Source organism: Panthera leo, chromosome E3 (assembly GCF_018350215.1).
Source record: "Panthera leo isolate Ple1 chromosome E3, P.leo_Ple1_pat1.1, whole genome shotgun sequence".
Classification (NCBI taxonomy): domain Eukaryota; kingdom Metazoa; phylum Chordata; class Mammalia; order Carnivora; family Felidae; genus Panthera; species Panthera leo.
This window is the reverse complement of record NC_056694.1, coordinates 14,648,716-14,675,366: the sequence shown is the minus strand read 5'-3', so window position 1 is coordinate 14,675,366 and position 26,651 is coordinate 14,648,716. Positions and strand designations below refer to the sequence as shown.

The following is a 26,651-nucleotide window of genomic DNA, read 5'->3' as shown; positions in this document are numbered from 1 at the left end:
AAGTGAGAGAATAAGGCTCTAACTCTCTGGACAGGAAGGAAGTAATGGAATTTAGAGCACGCATGGCATGTTAGCTCTGGAAAGCAGAGCCTGAGGCAAGGCTTAAGTGCTAAAGTCTTTGGGGAGGTGCAAACCCAGGGCAACAGAATGAGGGGATAGAGAAGCGAGAGGGGGAAGGATGAGAAGCAAACAGCAAGTGATCCGTTGCCACGTTAGCCACTGTTTTGTGAGGTCTTAGCTGTGCGGGATGTGTCCGGATAGGCTATATACAAACACTGTTTGGGGACCGTCCACTGGAGAGAGGAATGGAGAGGGGATTTATTTCCTAGCTCTTTGCTTTCTTCTCTGGCCAAAAGTGAATTTGCAGGAAGTTAATACTCATGAACTTCTGGAGTGTGTCCTTTAGCCCTTTCGACCACCCCTGGGGAGGCAAGATCGCACACACGAGTGTGGTGCATAGTTAGGAACTATGTGTGAGCGAGAGACCCTGGCAGTGGCCTCAGGCCTTGGGGCCACCCGGCCCTAAGGGAGTCTGATTTGAGCCCCCCCGCACTGGCAATGGCTACCGCAAACCAAGAGACCAAGGGTGTGGGAGGTAAGCTTACGTGGGAGGAGGGGTGAGGAATTAAAACTGCTCTGGGCTGACCTCTTTTCTGAAGAGCATTTGGAGGACAACGGTGTTCGCTGAGGTTTGGGGGAAGGATTTGGAAAGCGGGACTTGGAGTTCGGGAAGAATCATGAAGGTCTTGCCTAGAGGCGTGGGAAAAAGATTGTCTCTGGCCACAGACGTGGGGAGGCTCCGTGGGATGCAACTCCTAATTGCGTTGAACGGGCAAAGAAGAACCAGGAGGGCTGAAGGTCTCAGAAGACCGAAGAGAAGCTGGATGGGAGTGACCCTTGGAAAAATAGGAGCTCGTGCTACGAGAGTGAAATGGTAGAGCTTAAGGTTCAGAGTGGCAGGCAGGTTGGGTAGGGGCGAGGATCGGGATGGGGCCGTGGGTGAGGTTTCTTGAGCGGAGAGGGGGTAAAAGATAGGAGGGAAGCAGCGGTTCAGGATCTCGAGGTCACTTAGAACAGCAGCAGGAGGCTGGGCACGGAGCAAGACTGTTGAGCTGAGACGCGGCAGAAGCGTAAAGGCGTGAAGAGGAATGGTTAGCAAATTTAGCTGGGCCCGGCACTGGAGGACCAATGTGAATGGTGAGGAACTGTTCCAAGGTTGAGTCACCAAGGGATGCCAGTTGACAAACGGGGTCAGCTATTCTATCGTTGACACTAAACTGAATCATCACCATATAATCTGGAAGCCAATTGCCATCCGTCTGTAAAGGTCTCGTGCATTTTCCTACTGCGAAATTCCGTTCCTCCCATGACCCCTGCCCACCGCCCCCACCGCCCCACCCCACCCCCAGCTTTCTTAAGTTGTGGGTGTTGGAGTGTTCATCACACGGTGCTGTCATGCCTGTCCGCGTTTCTGCCTCCCTCCCCACCTGCCCCATCGTGCGTGCTGGCAGGGCAGGGCCAGATCTCACCTTGCATCGGGTCCTCACCCAGCCTGGTCCCCGACACCCCGCGGGAGCTCAGAACATTGCAACGCGGTGTTGCTGGCAAGGAGAGGGCTGTAGCAGCATCAGGCCACCAGGAGCCACGGATCACTTTCTCTTCGATGGTTGAGAGAAGCTCTTTGATTAAGTCGCCTCCTCGTTTCTGCCCTTTCAGACATAACCTTCTCTCTCCCCTCAAGATACAAGTTCCTTGTAGAATATTTGGAAAACAGTGATAATGACCCATAACCCTGACCCCCAGCGACAGCCACTATTAATGACTTAGCGTAGATTTTTACAGTCCTAAATCTTATTTATTAATTTGAATAGCTAGCACATTGATGGCACACCTTTCAAAAGGCAGAAAAGTGGCTGTCGTGAAAGTGTCCCCCTATTCCTATCCTTCCTCCCCTCATCCGGTTCCCTTCTGCAGGAGAGCCTCGGTTACTGGATTCCTGTAACCAGGACAGCCTGTACTTTCCCAAGCAAGTTTGTGTCGTGGGTTTTTTTTTTTAAATTTTTTTTAACATTTATTTATTTTTGAGAGACAGAGGGAGACAGAGTGGGAGTAGGGGAGAGTCAGAGAGAGAGGGAGACGTAGAATCTGAAGCAGGCTCTGAGCCATCATCACAGAGCCCGATGCTGGGCTCCTACCATGAACTGTGAGATCATGACCTGAGCTGAAGTCGGACGCTTAACCGTCTGAGCCACCCAGGTGCCCGTTTTTTTTTTTTTTTTTTTAATTCTTTTTACACCAATAGTAGTATTTGACCAACACCTTTTTGCATTTTTCATTTCACAATAGTTCTTGCAGGTCATTCCACATCAGGATGTAAAGAAAATTCTTACTCTTTACAGCTGCCTAGTCTTTTATTGTTTGGGTGTAGTATACTTGATTTAACCAATTTTCTGTTCATGGGTGTTTGCATTGATTCAGATCTCTGTAATTTGCAATGTTTTGTTATGGACAATTCAAGGGTAAAGTACACCCATGGGGGCCCATCACCCAGCTTTAACTTGGGACCGTGTGTGTGTGTGTGTGTGTGTGTGTGTGTGTGTTTAAGTTTATTTATTTTGGGAGGGGGGCGTGGAGAGGAGCAGAGAGAGAGGGAGAGTGAGAATCCCAAGCCGGCTCTGTGCTGACGCGGGGCTCAATCCCACAAACCGTGAGATCATGACCTGAACCGAAGTTGGACGCTTAACAGACTGAGCCACCCAGGCGCCCCACGTGTGCCCTGGTTTTCATAGAACAGAGCTCACCTTAGCGCACTTCAAAGAGATTCTACCAGTTTTCAGCCCTACCACCCGATGTGTAGAGGGTCCGTTTCCCGCAGCTTTACCTACACAGCGTGTTGTCAAACTTCATGCGCTTACCTGCCTCCCGGCTGAAATATGTTATACACATGTCGCTTTCCTTTGCATTTCTCTTATCCTGGGTTGGGGCGAACATTGTTTTATGCGTGCTTCGTAATTCCTTTCTTGGAAACTAGCTGCTCATATTCTCTGAACGCTCTGCTTTGGGTTTGGTGGCCTTTTTCTCATTGATGTACACGAGAGCTTTCTCAATATAAGGGAAATGAGCACCTCCTTTGTAATATACACTGCAGATGTTTCCATTTTGTTTCTGATCTTTGACGTAAGGTACTGTAGGGTTGTTTTTTGTTTTTTGGTTTTTGGGGTTTTTTTTTTTTGCCATGAAAAGGCTTTTTTAAAAAGCTTTTAAAAATTGTGTAGAATTATCGATCTTTTATTTTACAGCTTTTGGTATTTGTTCCCTGCTTAGTACAGCCTGTACAAGCCTTTTATCCACTCTGGGATTTTACAAAAATTTCCTCGTGGCTTTTTTCTAATATAATTAGGACTTCATTTTGTGTATTGAACCTTCGATTCTTCTGGAATTTATTTTTGGCAGGAACCTTTGATTCTTCCACAATTTATTTTGGTGGAAAGTGTGGACTGTGGTTTTATTCTTATGTTTTTTATTCAGCCATCTACTTAGTTGTCCTGACATCATTTGTTGAAGCCACCCTTTCACATTATTTGAAATGCACTCTTCTCATATACTCAGTTTTTGTATTAATCGAGATAGATTTGATATTCCTACTTTTTTTAAAAGAGTGGCCTCTTATCATATATTTAGCTCATTACTTACTGTTTGTAGTTTCCCATTTTTTATTATTAAAAATACGGCTGTGGTACGTCTTTGCGGATGAATCTTTGTACGCACCTCTTTTACGATAAATGCCTGCAAACGGAATTGCCGCGTCTAAAGACACCTTGAGATGTCTTTATTATAGATATTGTCAAACATACCAAAAAGCAGAGAGAATAGTGTAAGCCCTTGAGTAGCCATCATGGAGCTTCAATGAGTGTCGACATTTTATTTATCGTATTTCATCTCTCGCTTCTGCCCCCAGGCATTTTCTCCTGAAGTGTTATTTTTAATTAATTACTTTTTTATTTTAAGAGAGCACGTGCACGAGCAGTGGAGAGAGGCAGAGGGAGAGAGAGAGAGGGAACCTGAAGCGGGCTCTACACTCTGTGCAGAGCCTGATGCAGGGCTCCATCCCACAACCTTGGGATCATGACCTGAGCTGAAATCAAGAGTCGGATGCTCAGCCAACTGAGCCACGCAAGCCCCCCCCCCCCCGCCCCCCCTGGAGTATTTTAAAGCAAAGCCCAGACTCTGTATCATCATCCATAATCGGATCTGTATATCTCTCTAACTTAAATTAGCTTGTTTCTTTCTTACGGTTCTCTCAAAAGTGTCCGTTTCAGATTTGCCCTCATCAGGATTCAAACAAGGTCCAGTTTTTTTTTAAGGCTTTTGTAATTATTGCTCTGATTGGCCCGCAGACAGTGCACCCGTGTGCCCCTCTGCCAGCATACGCGAAGAGTTGCTTTTACCCCGTGTCTTCGACAGTTCTGGGCACATCCTCCGACAAGCCTTGCTGACCTTCCAGGGGCTGTAGCCAGAAACCACGGGGCCCTCCTGCCTCCCTTCCTCCTCTCACATCCCACACCTCACCTTTCAGGGTATTCTGCCGGCTTTACCTTGAAACGCATCCATAGGGGCGCCTGGGTGGCGCAGTCGGCTGAGCGTCCGACTTCAGCTCAGGTCATGATCTCGCGGTCCGTGAGTTCGAGCCCCGCGTCGGGCTCTGGGCTGATGGCTCGGAGGCTGGAGCCTGCTTCCGATTCTGTGTCTCCCTCTCTCTCTGCCCCTCCCCCGTTCATGCTCTGTCTCTCTCTATCTCAAAAAATAAATAAACGTTAAAAAAAAATTAAAAAAAAAAAAAAAAAGAAACGCATCCAGAACCTGATCGCCCCTCCCTCCTGCGTGAGTCATGGTCTCTCGCCTGGACCATTGCAGCAGCCTCTCTGCTCCTGAGTTCTCCCCAAAGTGTGTTAACACAGCAGCCAGAGCGCCCTTTTGTGAAACGGAGGTGTAATTGGCATACGACATGATATTAATTTCAGGTGCACAACACAATGGTTCCAGATTTGTATATATTGGGAAATGATCACAGTAAGTCTAGTTAATATCCGTCACCACACTTGGTTACAAAATTTGTTTGTTTGTGTTGAACACTTTTAAGATCTACTCTCTAGCCACTTTCACACGTGCCGTACGGTATTATCAACTGCGGTCATGCTGTATGTCACATCCCCGTGACATTTATTTTATAACTGCAAGTTTGTGCCTTTCGACCCCCTTCACTTATTTCATCCTCCCCCCTACCCTGCCCGCCTCTGGCAACCGCCGGTCTGTTCTCTGTCTCACGGTTTTGTGTGTTTGTTTTTGAATTCCAAAACAAAGCGAGATTACGCGGTATTTGTCTTTCAATGTGTGACCCACTTCGCTTTACATAATGGTATCCTCAAGGTCCATCCGCGTCGTTGTGAGGGGCAAGATTTCATTCTTTTTTTACGGCTGAGTGGTATTCCATCGTGTACCTAGAGCGCATCTGCATTCATTCATTCATTCATTCATTCATTCGTCCATGGACGCTTAGGTTGCTTCTTTATCTTGGCTGTTGTACGTAATGCTGCAGCAGACATTAGGGGCATATATCTTTCCGAGTCCGTGTTTTCATTTTCTTTGGATAAATACCCAGACATGGAATTGCTGCATCATATGGTAGTTCTATTTTTAATTTTTTGAGGAAGCTTCGTGCTATTTTCCACAGTGGCTGCACCAATTTATACTCCTGCCTACCTGCGGTACGCCGGGGTTCCCTTTTCCCCCGCAGCCTGGTCAATACAGGTCATTTCTTGTCTTGATGATAATAGCCATTCTGACAGGTGCACCGTGATATCTCATTGTGACTGTGGTTTGCATTTCCCTCATGACTGGTGACGTTAAGCACCTCTGTGTGTACATATCGGCCATCCTGTAGATCTTCATCGTTTTAACACGCAAATAAGAGCAAGTCACTCTGATGCTCAGCAACCTTCTATGGCTCCCACCTCACTCAAAGTAAAACCCATAGTGCTGACAGTGGCCTACAGGGCCCTACGTGATCTGCCTTCCCACCTCTGTCTCCCCGATATTACCACCTACTTCTCTCCCCACTCACTCACTCCACCCCACCCCGGTCCCCTGGCTTCCTTGCTGCTCTTCTAGTGTACCGGGCTCATGTGCCCCTAGGGAGTCGCAGTGACTGTTCCCTAGGTCTGGAACACTCTTCCATAGGTAACCCGTGGACCACTCTTTTCAGCTGCTCAAATGTCTTCTCATCGCAGCTCCATTGCCCTAACCTGGACTTACATTGCTACCCAACCCCTGTCCCTCGACGATTCTGCAGTGCTATCTACTCCCCTTCTCGGTCTTGTATTTTCTGTAGCTCCTGCCACGCCTCTACGCCCCGCGTTACTTAACTTTACCAAGGGCCTACTGTTTACTGTCTGTCTTCCCTCTGGGCCCACGAGCACACGGCGTCGGGACTCTCTGCTGTGCTCACGGTGCGGATTGAAATTCAAAAACAAACACACAAGACCGGAACTCACAGAGACAGGGAATAGATTGGTGGTTGCCAGAGGCGGGAAGGGTAGAGGGAACAGTCACTGCTAATTCCTAGGTGCACAGGAGCTGGGTATGCTAGAGGAACCGCAAGGAAGCCAGGGGACCGGGGTGGGGTGGAGTGAGCGAGTGGGGAGAGAAGTAGGCGGTAATATCGGGGAGATAAGGGTGGGAAGGCAGATTGCGTCGGGCCCTGTAGGCCACTGTCAGCGCTGTGGGTTTTACTTTGAGTGAGGTGGGAGTCATATCCTAGCTCCCAAAAGTGTGTCGTACCTGGTACACACCAGCAAATATTTATTGACCGACGATGAATTTGACAGACAGACCCTATTTGCGCTAGAAAATTAATAGTAAAAAAAATAGCACAAGTGAAAAAAACTAATGGATGTAATTCTCTTTGATATGGTTTTTGGCTGTCTGTATTTTTCCTTTTGGGGGGAAATCTGTGCCTTTTTCCATTTTTCTGTTGGGGCATCCTAGTAAAATCTTTTGCATATCCGACTATCCCTTTGTCTGCCATATGTCAATTTATTTTGGTTTCCTTTTCCCAGGTTTTTTTTGCCTTCATCAGTTTTTTAAATGTAGGAACCTGCTTTCAGTTCTTTAGAAAGATGTTCTTTTTTTGCTGTCCAATTCATTGCTTTAATTCCCTTTGTTAAGTTTTCAAAAGCAGATTTGGGTAGATGTGTGATGGACAGTTGTAACTTAATATTTTCCAAGTTCTCAACTGATTATTTCAGCCCTGGATATTAGGCGATGCATCCTTTTCTCCATGGTTTCATTGTCACCTCATCATGCCGTTTGCTTCCATGATTTGGAAGTCTGCGTGGACGTGTGTGGCCCGGTAGCTTCCTCCCAGCTGGGTCACCTGCGCTTTAGGAGAAATCGGGAATGATGTGTGTGAGTGTGTGTGCACGCGTGTGCCTAACTGCACGTACTCGTGTCTTCTGGAAGAGTTGGCTCACTCTCCTGTGACTCACTTAGGATTAAGTGTCTGGGTAGAATTCCTAAAGCAATTTCCCCCCCCTTATCTGAGCTGCCCTTTTAACACTGGAGGGCTGGGTCGAGGCCAGTCTGCCTCAGCTGATTTCAGTTTTATTTCTCATGCTCGAGCCAGTGCGAGGCTCTTTGAAAATAGTCTTTTCAAAGGTGCAGACTCATTTTGATAGAGAACCAGCGTGTTAAAACAAAATGAGAGAGTTGGCAATTTTAAGCAAATAAATTGCTTCCTATTGATAATGGGATATTTATGCAGCCTGCGGTGGAGAACAATTTCTTTCGTATCCAGGCCCGATATTTATCGGTGATCCGGAAGGCAGAATGGAGGGGCAAGTGGTGTGGCCGGAGCTGATGGGAAGGCTGGCATGTGGGAATTTGGGGAGCTGGGGGAGGGAGCCATCCCGTGGCCTTCCGAGGGGCCGAGCGGCCCTGTGTCAGCCCAAACCTCCTGCGCCTTTTCCTTCTCACGCTTTACCAGGGGGGCTCGGGCTCACGCTGTTTTAAATTTCATCCGGCTACCATTCTTTAGGCCGCAACTCCGGGGCTGACTCTATTTGTGAGGCCAGTAGGGACGAGACCCGGGCCGTGCTTATGAGTGTCCTTGCACGTGAGAAAAGGAAGGCCTGGTTTGATGAGTCAAAATTGACAAATTACACAACAGGAGGGGAATCGTTTTCTGGAATGGAGCCAATGTCTCCAACTCCCACCGTTTGTCATTTTGCCCTGAGTCTCAGTGCCATGAATTACGTGGAGGGTGACGTTACGAGAAATCTTGTTTTGTGGGCTGAACTGCCCAGGCAGCGTTCGAGTCTCTTGGACCCTCTTTTAGGCCCCGGCCCCGCCTCGGTCGAAGAGACCGCAGGATGGGTGAATTTGGTGCCGAGAAGTCAAGGGAAACAGGTGTGACCGTCGCTGTCCTCTCGTGCTGCCGGGTTAGCCTCTAAAACTGGTAGATGCCTATGGCCAGGAGGGCCTGCCTGCTTCCGCCTCCCTTCCTGATCTGTTCCGGGCGGGGCAGAGGCCAGGGCTGGAGATGCAGCTGGGAGGTTTCAGACCTGAAGGACGAAATCTGTCATTCAGCCGGTGTTATGTGTTAAGCCTGGGGGGGCCTGGGGGGGCGCCTGGGGGGCTCCGTCAGTTGAGCATCTGACTCTCGATTTAGGCCTGGGTCATGATCTCTCGGTTCGTGGGATCCAGCCCCACTGTCAGAATGCAGAGCCCATTTGAGATTCTCTCTCTCTTGCCCCTCTCCCCGCTCATGCGCTCTCTCTCTCTCTCCCTGTCTCAAAATAAATAAATAAACTTAAAAAAAGGATTGGTAGGCCTGTGGGGGCTACAGAAACAAAGACTTTTCTCTGATCTTCCAGAATGTCACATCCCTCGGGGACTCCAGAAAGGTGGTTGTTAAGTCGACGTTGGTACGGAGGTGGGTAGCCTGTGCCGCTTCCTTGGCACTGAGCGAGAGCTAATTGCTCAGTGGAGACATGGGAAATGGGATGATCCCACTACCGGGGCAGTGATGGGGGAAGACACTGGTTCAGGGGCGACGGGGAGATCTTGGGGCAAGCTCAGGAGGCTGCTGGGGGAGAGCCTGATGTGACGAGAAGGGCGAGGGCCAGAGAGTGATCGTGAGATAGAGGCTACCCCGGGGAAGCCGACACAGGGGACAGGCCAGCCCTCCTCCAAGTGTGGGTCCTGAACTACTCGGGCAGAGTGAGCACGATTTAGTGAACCGGGGCGTGCTTCGCAAAGAAGAAAGAAAAAGAATAGGAAATATCAGTGTCACCGGCAGAAAGGGTGCGTACTGTTTCAGGAGGTATGTGTTTGAAGAGGTCGAAAATGAAGCTTAGGAGGACAAACCCCGGGGCGGGGGGGGGGGGGGGCCAGAAGACCAGGGTTCAGATCACTGTCCTGACGCAACCACATGGCCTTGGGCGAGGGCTAACGACAGAACCTACCTCATGAGTTGTGAGGCATGAATGAGCTAATATGCCGGGGTGCCTGGCCGGTTCCCAGTCGGTTCAGCACCTGACTTCGGCTCAGGTCATGATTTTGTGGTTCGTGAGTTGGAGATGCACCCCCCGTGAGCTCGAGCCCCCCCTTCGGGTGAGCCCCACTTCTCTCGCTCTGTCTCTCCCCCTCTCTGCCCCTCGCTCACTTGTGCCCTCTCTCTGTCTCAAAAAAAAAAAAAAAAACCAAAAGAGCTAATACACCAAGAATGCTCAGAGCAGTACCTGGTACAGACCGAGCACATAATCGACGTGAGCTATCTATCACATAGTAGTTGGAACCAGAAGAAGAAACTGCTGATATTTGACCATTTTTTAGCTGTACAAAAGCAATTTTGTATGGTTCGACCTAATGCACGCACATACGCACACCTTCTGTGTATTATAGCTACGTTATGCGTCTGTCGTGATGTGCAATGCGTTTCTTACCGTGGGGCGGAAGGAAAAGGCCGCGTGCTACGCTGGCCTCCCCTGGCAGGATGTGGAGATGAGGCAAAGGTTTTAATAACCAAATGTGATACTTTCATAGGCCCTTTGCTCTGAAGGTGCCCATGATGTGCTCTTTGGCTTTGTCTGTCGCTCTTCCATCCGTTGTCCTTTAAGGATGGATGGATGTGCGGGCTTCCTAAGGGCCCCCCTTACTCAGTAGTGGGTCACACAGAAGGCCTGAGCCCCCCTCCTGCTCAACCCCAGACCCTCTTCCTGGGTGTTCTCGAACCCCGTGTGCTGGGCTGCGCAGAGCCTTCTCCCTTGCCACGAAGTGACAGAATCAAAACAAAGCTGTACCTCCTTTAAAATGAATCTTTTCCTTGGGGCCGCCTGGGTGGCTCAGTCGGTTAGGCGTCCGACTTCGGCTCAGGTCACCATCTCACAGTTCGGGAGTTCGAGCCCCACATCAGGCTGTCTGCTGTCAGCGCAGAGCCTGCTTCGGATCCTTTGTACCCTTCTCTCTCTGCCCCTCCCCTGCTGGCGCGCTCTCTCTGTCTCTCTCAAAAGAAATAAACTTAAAAAAACTAATCGCTTCCTCATTACAAAACAAAAACAGTAATAGCCCCTCGTGTTTCCTTGGGCTTGGTTCTTGGTCCTTCTGTTGTAAACTTGTTTCCTGTTTCCAGCGCAGGAGAGATCACAGAGGTCGGGGGACAGATCTGGTGTCTAGAATGATCCTCCGGGAGGGCCAGAGAAAGAATCTGACTTCCAACCACTAAGCTGTCCTCCACATTCCCTTCCCACTGTGGGCTCAGAGTGGGTCCCCCTCTCCCCGTCGGCTGTCCTCTTCGCTATTCGGTTTCCGTCTCCTGGGACGAGGCCCCCAGTGCCTAGAGTGCTGCCGACGCACGGGAGGTGCCCAAGGCATATTTGTTGGCTTGAATGGAGTTGAGTGATCTGAAGAGAAATTTAGCTTCTCAAGAGAATCGGGTGTGAGCCACTCCGGAGAGGATGTCTCCCGCTCTCCACTCAGCTTGCTTCTGGTTTATTTCTGGAACTTGGATCTTGTTCTTTTGGCCTCCACGTGGGTGCTAAATCCACAAAATGATTTTGTTTTCTCGGATGTTAATGATTCTCCGATCTCAGGATATTAACGTTTGTAGCACAGGAACAGTGTGACTTAATGAAAAATTAATTGTATTGATTGTTACCGTCTTGTTCACAGATAAATTCCACTCGATGTGCTGCTTGCGATATTGCTGTAGATGCCAAATGGTCCAGCGCCTAAGTTTCTGTCCCGGGCTGCTTGCCTCATTTTCTCGGAGAAGGTGCTGGTTGTTGTGTGAGACGTGGCTCCTTTGGTGCAGAGGCACCAGGCTAGTCCCCATGAAGCTGTTCGGTCTGCTGGGCCGTGGGAGCTGGGCTGTCTCCTCCTGGGGCAAACGGCCCCACATCCTGCCCCCGAAGCAGATCTAGTCTGGGGTCAGGAGCATAGCTCTCCTCCACTCACCCTTCTTCTTGCCTCGTCAGGGAGCCCTCCTTCCCTGTGAGCTGGTGTGGTGAAAGAGTGTCAGTTGTCTGCTAATGTGATGATGGGTGGCTGGGGTCCTTGGATGGTTTCAGGGTGGGGGCTGGTTGCCGGAAAGACCGAGGTAGGATGAGAGGGTCGGAGCCTTTAGCCCCATGCCCCGGCTCCAGGGAGGGGAGAGGGTTGCGGATCGAGTTCGATTCCCGGTGGCCAGTGACTTCATGAGCCATGTTTACGTGACAGAACCTGCCGAGCCCTAAATGACAGGGTTTAGAGAGCTCCCGGCTTGGTGAGCACATTGAGGTGCTGGGAGGGTTGTGTGCCCAGGAAGCTCCACACCCCCTCAGCCCCGTTCCGGATCTTGTTTTCGACATCTCTTCATTTGGCTGTTCCTGAGTTGTATCCCTTATAATAAACCAGTAAATGTTAAGTAAGGAGCTTTCCAGAGCTCTGTGAGCCGTTCTAGTGATGATCAAGCCCAAGGCGGGATCGTGGGAACCCCAGACTTTATTATTATTACTCTTTTTTAATGTTTATTTTTGAGAGAGAGAGAGAGAGAGAGAGGACACACTCCAGCAGGGGAGTTTGGAGAGAGAGAGGGAGACACAGAATCCGAAGCAGGCTCTAGGCTCTGAGCTGTCAGCAGAGAGCCTGACGTGGGGCATGACTTCACAAACTAGACCGCGAGATCACGACCTGAGCCGAAGTCAGATGCTTAACCGACGGGGCCGCCCAGGTGCCCCGGGAACCCCCGACGTTATAGCTGGACATTCAGAAGTACAGGTAGCCTAGACTTGCGGCCGACGTCTGAAGCGAGGCCAGTTTTGTGGGGCTTGACCTGTGAGGTCTACACTACCTGTGCGCAGTAGTTAATGTCAGAGTTGGACGGAATCACCGGACGCCGGATGGACATCCAGAGAGTTGGAGAATTAGTAGGGGTGGGGAACCCCCCCCCCCAGCTGGTGTCAGGTGTTGCGAGCAGAAATGGATCCTAGAGGGCAACTTGGCAATATGTATTAAGCGCCTTAAAAATGTTCCTGCCCTTTGACCCGGCAGTTCCATTCCTGGGATATCATCTTAAGGAAATGAGCATCAACACACGTGAAAATTTCCATACACGAATTTCCAAGGCAGCATTATTTAAGAGCAGAAACGATCTCAACGTGCCACACTCGGAGCGTGGTGAGCCCAGTTGCGCTGTAGGCATATTACGGAACGCCACGTGGCCATCAGAAGTGATGCTCTAAAGACGAATAAACTGTATGGAAGATCGAGATGGTTGTGTGTTAAATGGAAAAAAACGTGCAAAGCTATAGAGAGTGCATGATCCAAATGTAATTAAGAATATGTGTATGTAAAAAGTTTGGAATAAAATGCCATAATGTATTATTAGCGGTGGTTATTGCTGGCCGGTGAAGTAGATGATTATTTTTTTTCTTTATACATTTAGGGGGCGTTTTCCTGAGGAGCATACATCAATGTGTAACCTGTGAAATGTTGCATCCCTGTGCGGGTCTAGCTCTGGTCTTTTGACCCCAGAGGTCAAGTCCAGAACCCCCCAAGAACGGAAACTGCCCTTCTTCTCTCCTCACTCATCAGCTTGTTGTTTTGTATAAAGACCCTCCGGCCATTCTCACCCTCATACATATTCACATCTAATTTAATGATTTTTCCTTTCAGCCCTGCCTGGAACATTCTGTCCAACACAGGGTGCCCCTGGCTGGGATGGGCTTTCATTGTTAGTGTCTATTCTAATTTGCTTTGCTCTTTTACTGTTGGGGAATTTTCCATCAGCTGAAGCAACCTGGCATGCTAAAAGCAGAATTTTCTGCTTTATCTATGGAGGTATAATTTTGGGGACAGATAAACTCTGTGCCAGCTCCTAAGCCCTTACAAATGGCCCTAACTTTTTGACTGCCTTGTGCCACCCAATTTTAGGAAAGAAATGATTATTTTTCATGACCTGGGGATATGGAGTCTCTGTCTAGTTTCACCCCCTACTGAGTTACTGAGATGCTTTTCTTTCTGAACGCCAGCTAGGGGAGGAGTTGGCTTTGTTTTTTAATGCAAGGTGCCATTTTGACCATGAGGTAAGGAAAAAGGCCAGACGCATGGGGGTGCTTGAGATACCCAGGATGAGCAGTGCCTCGCTGGCCCGCCAGTCTTGAGTGCTTTGAAGGCCCTTGAAGTTTTTCAACACAGGCTCTTGTCTGTGCCCAGGGTTACCAGTGACTCATGGGGAGTCTGGGGCTGGTGGGCTTACAGGAGCCCTGCTCAACTCTATATTCTAACCTTAGATCACGGAGGCAATTATGCCATCCGGGAGGGATGGTCACTATGGCCAGCCATATCTTTTTGCAGGTGCCTCCCAACAGGGGCCCTTGCCTGCCACCCTCTTGGGAGAGTACATCCCTTCTGCCCCCTCGCCCACGCTGTGCCCCTACCGGAAAGCCCTCTTTGCTGCACTGACTACAATCCTCAGCCTCCTTCCGGGCTCTCCTAAGGCTCACCTTGTTTGGTTCGAGACAGATTATGCTTAGATCCTGAGATTGCCTTTGCTGATAATTTATTTAATCAGGTTCATTGTGGGAATTATCATTTATAATAGTAATATATCATAAACCAGTAGCATACAGGAGAATGCCTCCTAAGTAGCCAATAAAGGAATAGCCTACTTCAGGCTAGGGAGAGATTATTGACGTTATTGTTCAGGCCAAGGGGAGAGGAAGGAAAGAAAGCCCAAAGTTGGAGGTGTGCCTTTCTATGAGTTGGTTCTCGGTAGAGTCCGTCCTTCCTACTAAAAGTTGGGTACCAGCTGCCGGCTTAGGTCGCTCACTGCTGGGGCAGGGAGGTCGGAGGTGACGGTACCTGTGTTGGCTGCAAGGTTGGCTCTTGGCAAGGTTTTGTTGGCTCTGAAGATGGTTTTACTCCAGGGACAGTTACGTGGCTTGTACCACTGACTATGGGGAGACGTTCCGTCTCTTCCTGAGATTGCCGCACAGTTTAAGCACCACCGCCAACCAAGATGAGCCTGGCACAGCAAGAGCAAGTGTGTGGCAGGGTCTTCGGAGAGCCATTTAGATCGGCGAAGAGTGGCCTTGCCCAGACCAGATGCTCTCACGTTGCTGGGTGCACCTCCTGGTTTTTAAAATGGAAAAGCCCATCACGTGATGGGCACCGTTGCCGTCACAGTGGTGTCAAGGACACAATGGTCCCCTCTACTTCAGGTGCGAGAGTTGGATAAGAAGGTCCTCAAATCCACCTTCAGCACAATGTCACCAAAACACGTTATTCAGAACAAATTCAAACCACAAATAAGCTTTCGACACATGGATTTGCGATCATAACGCATCAGTAGGCAGCACACCTCCTCCCCCATGTAATTGCCAGGTGTTTTCTTTAAAAAAAATTTGTTTTAATGTTTATTTTTGAGAGAGAGAGAGAGAGAGAGAGAGAGAGAGAGAGAGAGAACATGAACAGGGGAGGAGCAGAGAGATAGGGAGACACAGAGCCCGACGCGGGGCTCGAACTCACGTGGGATCGTGACCTGAGCCGAAGTCGGACGCTTGACCCACGGAGCCACCCAGGCGCCCCTTCCAGGTGTTTTCTGTTTCAACTTCTCTCTCCTATCTCCCGGGCGCTCTCTTTTCCCTCGGGTACACCTTGCATTCTTTCAGCCTCCTTTGTGAAACAGGACTCCACTTAGATAAAGGACAGAGAAATAGAGAAATGCCTCCAGGGTTGGGACCCCTCTTAGTAGTGTTCCTTACCATCTACGTCTGTGCAAGTAGCACAGAATGAATGATCGCTTTGTCGAAATGGATGGAGTCGCACCTCAAACAGCAAATAACCTAGGAGTGAGGATCCTTTAGCCCTTTGGAGAGAGTACCACGAAAAAAAATCCAGCTTAACAAAGGGCATTATACAAAGCAGCACGGAGCCCCATCCTGCCCCCCGTCTCTGTGGCCTGTCCCCTCACTATTATGAAATGCGGGAACACTTCTGACCCCACTTCCTCCTGGCACATGGGTCCTCCTTGAGGACCCCGCCCCCCTGGCTGTCGGAGGCCTCACCTCTGTGTTCCCTGCTTATTGAAACCAATTAGTTGTATTTGTGGACTGATTGAACAGAATTGAATTGGAACTCATTCACGCTAAAACCCGCACTGGGATCGAACCAGCGTTTTATGGGCAATTACGGTCATTCTGTTCCCACTTTCCGTTCTGGTTGGGTACCCAGTATTACTGTCAGCAGTAGCTGGTCCCGTATGGCCAAATGCTCACCAGATCTGGCCGCCTGGTACGTCTCACGGTCCTGTACGCCGTGTGACCAAAACGCCCCTTCCCTTCCCTCTCTGCAAGTATGTGCCTCCTCCTGAATTCTCTCTCGGTTAATGTGATCGGTCCTCACCCCATCAGGCCAACCAGAAACCCCAGCATCATCCTCAACGCTCCCTCTCCTAGACGCTGGACTCCCGAGCCCTCCCGCCTGGCCACGCAGAAAAGCCTCAGACCCTGTTAGCAGCACTGTGGGGGTGAGCCCGGCTTCCTCACCTTCCCGCAGACTGTGGTGAGTCCTCCCAGTAAGACCCCCGCTTCTCACCTCCCAGCCACTCCGATGCCGGAACCCTTGGTTTAAAAACCAGTCTAGGGGCGCCTGGGTGGCTCAGTCGGTTAAGCGGCCGACTTCAGCTCAGGTCATGATCTCGCGGTCCGTGGGTTCGAGCCCCGCATCGGGCTCTGTGCTGACAGCTCAGAGCCTGGAGCCTGTTTCAGATTCTGTGTCTCCCTCTTTCTCTGACCCTCCCCTGTTCATGCTCTCTCTCTGTCTCAAAAATAAATAAATGTTAAAAAAAATTAAAAAAAAAACAGTCTGATCCCGGGGCGCCAGGGTGGCTCAGTCGGTTAAGTGTCCAACTTTGGCTCAGGTCATGATCTCACGGTTCGTGTGCTGGAGTCCCGTGGGCTGGCAGCACAGAGCCCGCTTCGTATCCTCTGTCCCCATCCCGTCCCCACTCTCTCTGCCCCTCCCCCGCTCACACACACACACACACACACACACACACACACACTCTCTCTCTCTCTCTCTCTCTCTCTCTCTCAAAAATAAACATTAAAAAAAATCAATCTGATCCTTTCTTTTATTGATTGATTGATTGGTTGATTGGATTTATAACCACTGAGGACTCCCTGTGGCCTACAGCAGGGCTTGACAAATTTTAACCATAAAAGGCCAAAGTGTGAGTATTTCAGGCGTCATGGGCCAAACCGTCGCTGTCACGACTTCTCAATTTTACAGGTGTAGTGCGGAAGCAGTAGGACTGTAGATGACAGACCCAGACAGTGTGTAAATGAGCAAGCATGGATACATTCCAAAAAAACCCCGCCTTATTTACCAAACAGGTGGGGGGCCACATTTGGCCACAGGCCACCCTTTGCCAACCCCCGGTTTGTAGGGTGAAGGTCACACGGCTCCCAAGGCCCTTTGCCATCTCGTCCTCGTGCACTTCCTCCCCTCATCTCTCTCTCTTTTTTTAATGTTTATTTATTTTTGAGACAGAGAGAGACAGAGCATGAACGAGGGAGGGTCAGAGAGAGGGAGACAGAATCCGAAGCAGGCTCCAGGCTCCGAGCAGTCAGCACGGAGCCCAACGCAGGGCTCGAATTCACGGACTGTGAGATCGTGACCTGAGCCGAAGTCGGATGCTCAACTGACTGAGCCACCCAGGCGCCCCCTCCCCTCATCTCTTAATGCCAAAGGATTCCGGTGTGACCCTTCCATAGGGTCATCTCTCTCATATGGAAGGACGTCCATGGGGTTTTGTGTGGACTCTGATTCCTGCTCTTGTCATTCTCTGGTATGAAGATCCCGTTACCTCTCGGTCTAGACTAGACTAGACCAACTAGACTATAATTTTCTCATAGCTTGGAAAGTTTCTTTTGCTACCCAACTGTTCCAGCACAGCATATGGCCTGTAATAAGTAAACAGCAACTCTTCATCGAATGAATGGCTGTATTAATCACCTCTAAGTATTCATTTGTCCTTCTCAGAAAGGTGCAAATCCTTCTAAATCTCTTTTCTCATTGCCCCAGTCCCTGTCCTATTAATTTTCCTGAATAAAGACCACGAGGCTCCGATCGTGTATTTTCTGGTACGCTTCTGTGGGTATTTAATAATTGCCATGCTGAACTGCATGTCTCTGGTTCCGCCATTTCTCAGTGACGTCTGTCAACGGAACACATCTTGTTCGTTAACAGAGTGATCGCTTCTTGTGGCTGAAGCCCATATTCTTCCTAGAGACACATGTCTGTGGAGACTGAGCAGATTTCGCATCTAGCAGGGATTGAGATAGGAAAAAGTATTGTTCTTCATTACCGAGTTGAGTTTGCAAATTAGCGCTGTGAATTTCAGCTGCTTCTTCAAGGCCAGAACGCTAGCCGACGACTGTTGACTCTGGTTGGATGTCATCTCATGCACACTTTATTGGAGTGACCTGACTGATGAATCCGTTCTGTATGATAGTCCAGCCTCTGCCATTGTTTTTGCCCGAACTGGCTATGTCCCTAGAGAGCGTCATGGACCCAAAGCCTGGTTCTTAGGGATACAGGTCGTCCCAGTGGTGGCTCTGATATTTTTAAGAAAATACACTTGCTGGTGTAATGAGAAGTAAATCTTTTGGGCTCTAGAGCAGCGTGCTTTCTAGTCAAGACCTTGCTCGGCCCCAGGACCTCAGGGTAGAGAGGCACTTAACCATGGCCACTTTCATACACCACAAACTGGCAGTGGGACAGGCTCTCGTCACCGCCACTGTCCCCTCTACTGTGGCCTGCAAAGGCATCTTGGAGGCGGAAGAATCACATACCGTTGCCTGATGTGCACGTATTGTGTGAGCATGAAATGTACTTAAAGACCAAAAGCACAGCACGCTTATGTAACCCTGAAGCACCAGGGACTTTAGCCCAGAGAGGGGATAAATTCCAGGGAAAAGTGCTCCGCATTACTGGGTTGTTCCTGCAACTTGATCTGTGGTCCCCACTTCCCAAGGATGTGGCCAGTGGCCAGAGCCCCTTCGTGTTGCCAGCAGCCTGCCCTGTAGCCACAGGCAGGGGGATCCGGCCTGCTTCCGTGTCTCCGCTGGTTTTATGGGCATATTTCTCACACCCTGTTCTGCTATTAAAAATAAAAATAAAATGAGGCACACATCACATGTCTCCGGCTGCAAGACCCATTTCCTTCTAATAAGCTTCTCGTTTGCCTGGGCTTTCCCTACCCTGGAAAGATTAAATCTCCAGAGGCTCCTATGATGGATTTCTAGTTTTGTACTTTTTTTTTTTTTTTTTGTCCCTGTTATTTTGAAAGAAAACGAAGTTAGTGAGCTTTGTCTGCCTTTGCAGACACACACACTCTCTCTCTTTCTTTCTCTCTCTCTCTGTCTCTACCCAGGAGCCAGGAGCAGATATTCTGGGCAAACAGAATTACAGCTTTGTCCCACTTACTGGGGGCCACAGAAAACAGAACTCTGAGCTGATGTGTACCTGAGCGGTGCTGGAGCAGGGCTGGAGCAGGGCTGGCCTGGTTACTCACGGCAGAACAGCAAACCGTGGGGGTTCGAGGACTCGGGGAAGCGTGTCCCTTCCCAGGGCAGTTCCAGGATGGACGCTGTCCGACTCCAGCAGCCCAAGGGGGAGGCAACTGTAGAGCAGCCCGGGCAGTGCGGTGGGGATCAGGAGGCATACCCTTCAAGGCCCTCATTTCCAGGCCGAGTTCACAAACATCCCTGGTCCGGCCTCTCCGGGGTGACCCGTGTAGGGATACAGGCCAGTTCGTTTGTAAGATCCAGGACATACAGGGGATCCCCGGAAAGAGGCCAAGCCCTGTAATAGCCAGGGAGCTCACGACTGAGTCAGACGGAGGAGAAGTGGAGATGTGACTCGGGAAAGGAGAACAGGGGGCAGAGGTCAGCCGGAAGCCGGCCATCCAGATGGCCCGCCTAGGACCCTGGCCTCTTCTTTGACTCCAGCCTGGGCCCCTGTCATCATCTGACATTTTCTATTGCCGCATGCTTTGTGCCAGTTCTGGAAGTAGAGGCCTGATGTAGAGGCTAGCACCCAACCCATTTTTCAGAAGGGGGGATTGAGGCTGAGGGAGAAGCCCGCCCCCGCTGCAGGGCAGGGTCAGGCTGACTTCCTGGTGAGCTGACTCCCACCTTGGGAGCCCCTGCGTCTGCATCCTCCTGCCCTTGGCATCTGGGCTCAGGCCATATGAGGCCGTGGTCTCCGCCCCGCTGTCCTCGAGTGCTGAGTGCCATGACCTCAAGCTGAGCAGTGGCTCTGAGCTCTTTCCGGGCCACCTGGGACTTGGTAGGAAAACATATGGCTGCCTTAGGGAATCTTGGGCATGTTTCATTGGTGAGAAAAGCCTAAAAGCGCAGACAAACCCCTTGATTCAGAATTTGGACCAGACTGAAATTTTTTCTTTATCCTCAATGGAAAAAAAGAGGGGCGTTTGAACAGCAGATTAATAGGGTATGAAGGAGAACACAGGCTTCCTGTTCTTCTCTTAAACACTTTAACAATGTCCACAGATCCCCAGAAAAGGTCTGGAAGGACCTTAGGGATCCTCGTGGCCAACCCAGCTCATTTTACACATGAGAAATCTGAGGCCTCCGGGTTTGGCTGTGGACCTAATTAGCTAATGCGCCTGGCCAGGAGCCTAGGGTCCCGGCGCACAGGCTGGTCTTCTGTCTGCTGGAGCCCACACCTATTCTCAGAAAGCATTCAGCAGGCAGAATTCGTACCCATGGTGAATCTGCTACTTACATGGGATCCTTACTTGTGCAGGGAGGATCCACCATTGGACACCTGTCTGGGTAGCGCCCCCTTCAGGGTGTGGGTGGGAGTCCGAAGACGGATGACCCCCCCCGCCCCCGGCCCACCGCCCGACCAGTAGCAGACAGGGAGAGAACATTGGCCATGGTGAGCAAAGATGTTTTTGTGGGAGGCCTGACATGCTTTGGGCAGGTAAAGAGGAAGACAGGGCATCTCAGGTGGAAATACCGGCTGGGACAGTGCAGCGGTCGGAAAACGGGGCCCTGGAGGTACCAGGCCCTCATCCCTAGATCCTGTAAATATTTCCTGGGGAAAAAAAGGCTTTCGCAGATGCTAAGTTGAGGACCCTGCGGTGAGGAGCTTATCCTGGGTTACCTGGGAGGGCCCTAGATGCCGTCACGAGTGTCCTGATAAGTGAGAGGCAGGGGAAGATGGGAGACAGCAGAGGAAAAGGTGATGGGGCCATGGAGGCAGAGAGATTGGAGCGACCTGGCCACAAGCCGAGGAAGGAGAGGCAGCCACCAAGAGCCGGAAGAGGCAAGGGACAGATTCTGCCCTAAGAGACCACAACCCCGTCCGCACCTTGATTTTGGTCCAGGGGTACTGATTTCGTGCTTCTGGCTTCCAGATGCTTCGAGAATAAATTTCTGTTGTGGTAAGCTGCCACGTTTGTGGTGATTTGTGACAGCAGCCGCGGGAAATTGGTACCAACGGGAAGGGACGAAGCCTGTTTGGGTGAGGGTGTGGTTCAGGGTATTTGCCGGGAGCACGGCCAGATATTTAGGGAGGTATTTAGTAGGTAAAGGGGTTAGGCCCAGTGTCTCGTGTTAGTTGGAGGAAGTCCTGCAAGCTTCTGCATGGATCTTTCCCTCCCGGCTGGAGCGTAGGGCTCTGGAGGAGAACCACGGCACCCAACAGATTGTTGTTCGTTCTCTGCGGCACTTAATTCCGTGCTCCCTGGGTACAGACAGCCGATACTTGTTGAACGGCATGATGGATGTTGGCAGCTGCCATACCTGGGCTTGCACCGGCTTTATTGATGAGCGGTCAAAGCCGGCCAAGTCTGCTGTTCAGATCCCATTGATGAACCTGTCATCTTGAGACCACGGTCTCGAGTGAATTCCCTGTGCCCTGCCTCGCGGTGGTAGGATGTGGTGGGACGCACCCAGCCCACCCAGGACTGACGGGCTGCCGGGGCTCTGGAGGGAGGGGCTCTGGGTGGAACGCAGAACAGCTCAGGTTGGGGTCAGAGGACAGGCGATCACCTGCCGAGTGGAGTGGCCTTATTGATAGCAGAGTCCAATTCTCCGCCGGCCCGGAGAGGATGTGATTAAAGATGCCCTTTGGGCCTTTATGACACTCTTATCGATCCGAGGTTGTTTATAGCCATAAAACAGCTGTAAATTAGAGGCATGAGATAAAAACAGGAGGATACTTAACTCCTGTCTTCCTTTGAGGTTGAAAGAGCTCTCTGTACCTCTCCCACAGCGGTAGGGAGCTGAGACACCGGTGGGCAAAGGGGAATCTCTTCTTTCCTGCAAACGAATGGCCCAGGTTAAGAGGCAGCTCTCTCCTCACAGCTGAAACCCAACTGCTCGTTCCTGCTCAGGAAGTGTCCTCGGTTAACACGAGCGTCAACTGGGACCACAGTCCAACTGTGCGCCGACCGCGGGGTTTAAGGATGGTCCGGGCCTTCCAAAGCTGGTTTTCTTTTTTCCCTTCCCTTCCTTAGTTCTCATTTCCTTTTCTCTTCCTTTCTGTTTGCTTTTTCTTTTCTTCCTCTCTTTTCTTTTGTCCCTCGTTTGGCTGCTTCTTTTATCTGATTAAACGGTTCTGACCTATTGCTATTCGTAAAGCAGTTAGGAGTGTTCAGCAGAGTATCACCAATCATTTCAGCGCAAGAGACCAAGACGTGTGACCGTTGGACCTTCTTTGCTTTCCCCTTGTAGAGATCCGAGAGGCCTTTCGGGTTCTGGACCGAGATGGGAACGGCTTCATCTCCAAGCAGGAGCTAGGAATGGCCATGCGCTCTTTGGGGTACATGCCGAGTGAGGTGGAACTGGCCATCATCATGCAGCGCCTGGACATGGACGGTGAGACCCCGGCACGCGGCACGGCCCCCGAGATGAGCCCCAGCTTGTCAGCGAGACTCCCCCCCGCCCCCAAGCTTATTCATTTGTTTTGAGACACAGAGAGTGTGAGCAGGGGAGGGGCAGAGAGAGGGGGAGAGAAGGAGAATCCCAAGCAGGCTCCGAACTGTCAGCGCAGAGCCCCACCCGGGGCTTGAACTCATGAATTGTGAGATCGTGACCGGAAGCGAAATCAAGAGTTGGACCCTTAACTGGCTGAGCCACCCGGGCGCCCCAGCGAGACCTTGGTGTTAAAGGGCCTTGCACTTGGGGTCAGAAGGCTTGGGCTCATGTCTCAGTTTACATTTGAGGGCTAGATTAGGGTTTTTCAAACAATATTCCGTGGAGTCCCAGGGCCCTGCAGAGGTGGTTCTGAGGCCACGGGCAGGGCAGGGTGAAGAAGGAGGCTGGGCGAGTGGAACAGCCACCATAATTCTTTCCACCTCCCCTCCCTCTCTTTTAAATAGCGTTACTGAGCCAGAACTCACATGCCATAACATTCACCCACTGAAATTTTGTGAATCAGTGGCTTTTAGTGTATTCACAGATTTGGGTAACCAATGCCATAATCAATTTTAGGACATTTTCACCACTCCGAAAAGAAGCTCTGCCTTTTAGCTGCCACCTCTCAATCCCTCTATCACCCAAGCCCTAGGCAACCACTAATCTACTGGTCTCTGTGGATGTGCCTCTCTGGACATGTCATATCAATGGAATCCCACAACGTAGGGATCCTTTGTGACTGGCCGCTCTTACTTAGCATAATGTTCGTAAGGTTTCTCCATATTGTAGCGTGTATTAGTACATTTTTTTTTCTTTTTTACGGCCAAATCATGTGCCGTTGTCTGGGTAGAACAGCTCTTTCCTATCTGTTTTACTTACTGGGTTTCTATATACAACCTCACGGGGGCGGGGGCGGGTCAGGGAGTGAGGTTTCACTGTACTTTCAAAAAGTTCTAAAAAAACAACACCTGACATCTCTGAGGTTCTTTCCTCGTCTAAAACCCGGAGGCTACCCCAAACCTGTTGTGACCCCCCCCCCCCCGACGTTCAGATTCTGCCTTGACTGAAGGTCCAAGAAAAAGCCTTCTTCTTTTTTTTTTTTTCAACACCCTCCCCCCCTCTGAAAAGCAGCTTGATCCCGGGCCTCCGGGGTCCAGCGTGGTGGGCATTGGGACTCTCAGGTAGAGCATGAAGTGTGTAAGTAAAAAAAAGGAAGCAGGGGATGATGGGGTCGGGAAGTCCTTTGAAGGAAAGGACCATGGGAGGGAGATGTTTGCTTGGCCTGCAAACATACAGGCCAGCTTGCAACTTGCAACTTGCAAACTTCCAATCTTCCTGATTGGAAGAAACCGCTCGCTCCTGTTACTTTGCTGGAGTTGCCGGAAGGATGATAATAAGGGTGGCCATATGGCGAATGAACCCCAGCGCCAACCACGAAGCGCAGCTGTGACCATTTATTTTCTGGTTCAGGAAAGAGATGTTTCATCAGGGGTGTTCAGCGGTATGAGCAGTCCCAGCCTTGTCCTTAACGGCTCTGATTGATTGTGATTCACCATGTCTTTGCAGGCCTGATTTTGACCTTGCTTTATATTTAGCTGCTTGCTTTAGATATTTCTGAAAAGCCGGAGCGAAGCACATATCGTATAGCAAAGTCTGTTTTCCGTTGACCCCCATCATCATTTCGGAGATACATTTCCAGAAAAAGTTTCCTTCTTAAAATAATAGAAATCTTAATTTATACCTCTGTTCGTGGAACGAAGATTTTGCGCTTTTGAGTCTCTGCCCACAACTCGTAGAACAAAACCTAAGTGGAATGGACTAGAAGCAAATGGAATTAGTTACATTTAATAAAAAAAAAAAAAAAATGAGCCAGGGCTATTGTGGGTGAGTTACTCCGGTGAAATCGTGGGGTCTGCCTCAAAGTTCTTTCCGGTTCTTTGTGTATTCAGTCATCAGATCTCAGCTCACAGGGAGTTTTTACATTGTTGCAAATCTTCCCTGATTCCACGAGGTCTTGGAGTCCCGAGGGATCTTGTGCGCCCGTGGCAAATTTCCGTTCGGTTTAAGAGCTTTCAAGTGTCACCAATTTACTTACCGCTCATCTTACTCAAAGGAATGCCAAAGGAAGAACTTCCCAGAAGTTAAAAGAACTTCACAGTTCTCTTGCAGAGAATTTCTGTTAGTTCCTTTAACAAAAGCTGAGGCCGTCAGCTGCTTTGCAGTCACTCCATCAGGTAAAGACTTTTACTTTTTTTTAATATTTATTTTTTTTTGAGAGAGAGAGAGAGAGTGCAAGGGCAGAGAGAGAGAGAGAGGAGCACAGAGAATCTGAAGCAGGCTCTGTGCCGACAGCAGAGAGCCCGACTTGGGGCTCAAACTCATGAACCTTGAGATCATGACCTGAGCCACCCAGGCGCCCCACATTTCTTTACATTTGAAGCTCAGCTTCTTCGAGGTTCTGTTTTGTTGCCCACACAAGCTTTAATACAGAAGGTATGAAGACAGGGCAGCCGTGCACAGAGAAGGAACTTTCTACCCAGTTTATTAATTGCCTAAGCGTGAAAAGAACTAAGTGATAGATGCCCAGTCTGAGACTGAACCGTGTCTTTAAGAGTTCTGCAAATGACGCTGGTAAGTGACATTTCTGGGGTACTGCATTCTGGATACGGATGGACTGTTTTTCAGTGTCTTTCTCTGAAATGGGCCTTTTGAGCTTCTGTTAAAACAAACAAACCAAAAAATGGGTCCTAATTATATCCTTCCTTTCTAGCTTCTGTAACTGGGAGTTCTCCACGGAGATTCAGCCTTACTGAATTAAGTTATTCTCTGGCATGAAACTCCTGGCGTGGCAGAAATTTTTATGGGGATAATGCCAAAAACACGGGGTGTCTGGGCTGCAGCCTAAGCTCCATGCTTAGCTTGTAAGATGATGGTGCCTCCGGGCCCGCAGACCCCGGTGTCCCGGGGCAGCGGGAGAGGGGGCAGTGCCTCCGTCCATCCAAGCTGGCCGTGATTAGGAGCGGGTCTGGCCCACACACCGCTCTTCTCTTTCTGGGGTCCCTGCCGGTCTGCCCGACGGTGAGGTCATACCTTCGGCACAAGGCCCGGCTGGAGTAGCCTAAGTGTGTCTGTGCAACCCAATTTGACACATGAGGCTTTCATTAGGTGGTTCCTCGGGAGTGGGGTGCCTTGCCGCCTAAGCGTGTAATAGCAAGCTCCCTGGATTAGGCAGCTCGGCGGGATTTCCTGGACACAGAGCCCGCAGCCAGACAGCTGCAGCCTGTGTGTGTGGAGCTGGTTTTCCAGAGGACACCATGGAAGGCAGGCTGCAGGGTCTGGGATTGCTGTCTGGGCCTGTGGCCAATTTGCATTCAGCGCTGCCCCTGCGTGTGTGTGCGTGCACACGCGTGTGTGCGCCGTGAGGGCAGATGTGCTCAGAGTTAAATAAACAGAAAACCAGAATTTGCGCCTGATGCCCATTGCTTCCTCTTTGGCCCTTGACTGCAAAGGCTCTTTCTCGTCACTTTGACTCCATTCCACACCCCCTGGTGCTCGCGGTTCTTCTTCCGTTTTATCAGCCTCTGCAGCCGAGGGGACTTTTGCCCGAACGCCAGCTGGGAACCAGAATCCCCCTTTCCTGGATGCTTTTGGCCAGGATCTCCCCTTCAGCCCAGAAACTGCAAGCCTGCAGATCTCGCAATGCAGCCCCTGGAGGCATTTAATTAAGCCCAGCGCCCTAAGGCCTGCCTCGCATGTGGGGGAAGCAACTTCTCTCCATTGCCTTTTGCTACTGGTCATGTGCCGCCTTTGGAAGAATTGACAAATTAGTCACCCCAAAAAGTATCTGCACCCAAAAACAGTATCTGCAAAGCTTACCACTTTCATAGAAGCGGGTTGAGAAAGGCTGCTTGAAAAGGACTCGGGTTTTCTGCCACGACCCGTCTGTTCCTCACACCTCTGCGTTTCCCACGGTGGCTCCGGGGGCCCCTCCGAGCCTGCAGCCTCCTTCACAGGGGAATAGGCCCTGGTGTCTTCAAGTCCCAAGGGCTAGTTTTGACTGCTCTCCAGATTTTAATAGTTTCACCAGCCACACCCATGTGGCCATCTGGAACGAATTCAGCTAGCTTTGCACACAGTTTCCCAAAAGCAGTCAAACCAAAA

At 50.3% G+C, this 26,651-nt stretch overlaps 1 protein-coding gene across 2 annotated transcripts in view; it reads left to right on the top strand.

Annotated features, from left to right (window-relative positions):
• Positions 1-26,651, top strand: part of CALN1 (calneuron 1) — a 363,083-nt gene that overhangs the window by 99,402 nt on the left and 237,030 nt on the right. For both annotated transcript variants that reach the window (XM_042921280.1, XM_042921279.1), the window contains exon 2: positions 22,308-22,451. In XM_042921280.1, the coding sequence (XP_042777214.1) occupies positions 22,376-22,451 (76 nt within the window). In that variant the 5' untranslated portion in view covers positions 22,308-22,375. The remainder of the gene's footprint in view (positions 1-22,307; positions 22,452-26,651) is intronic.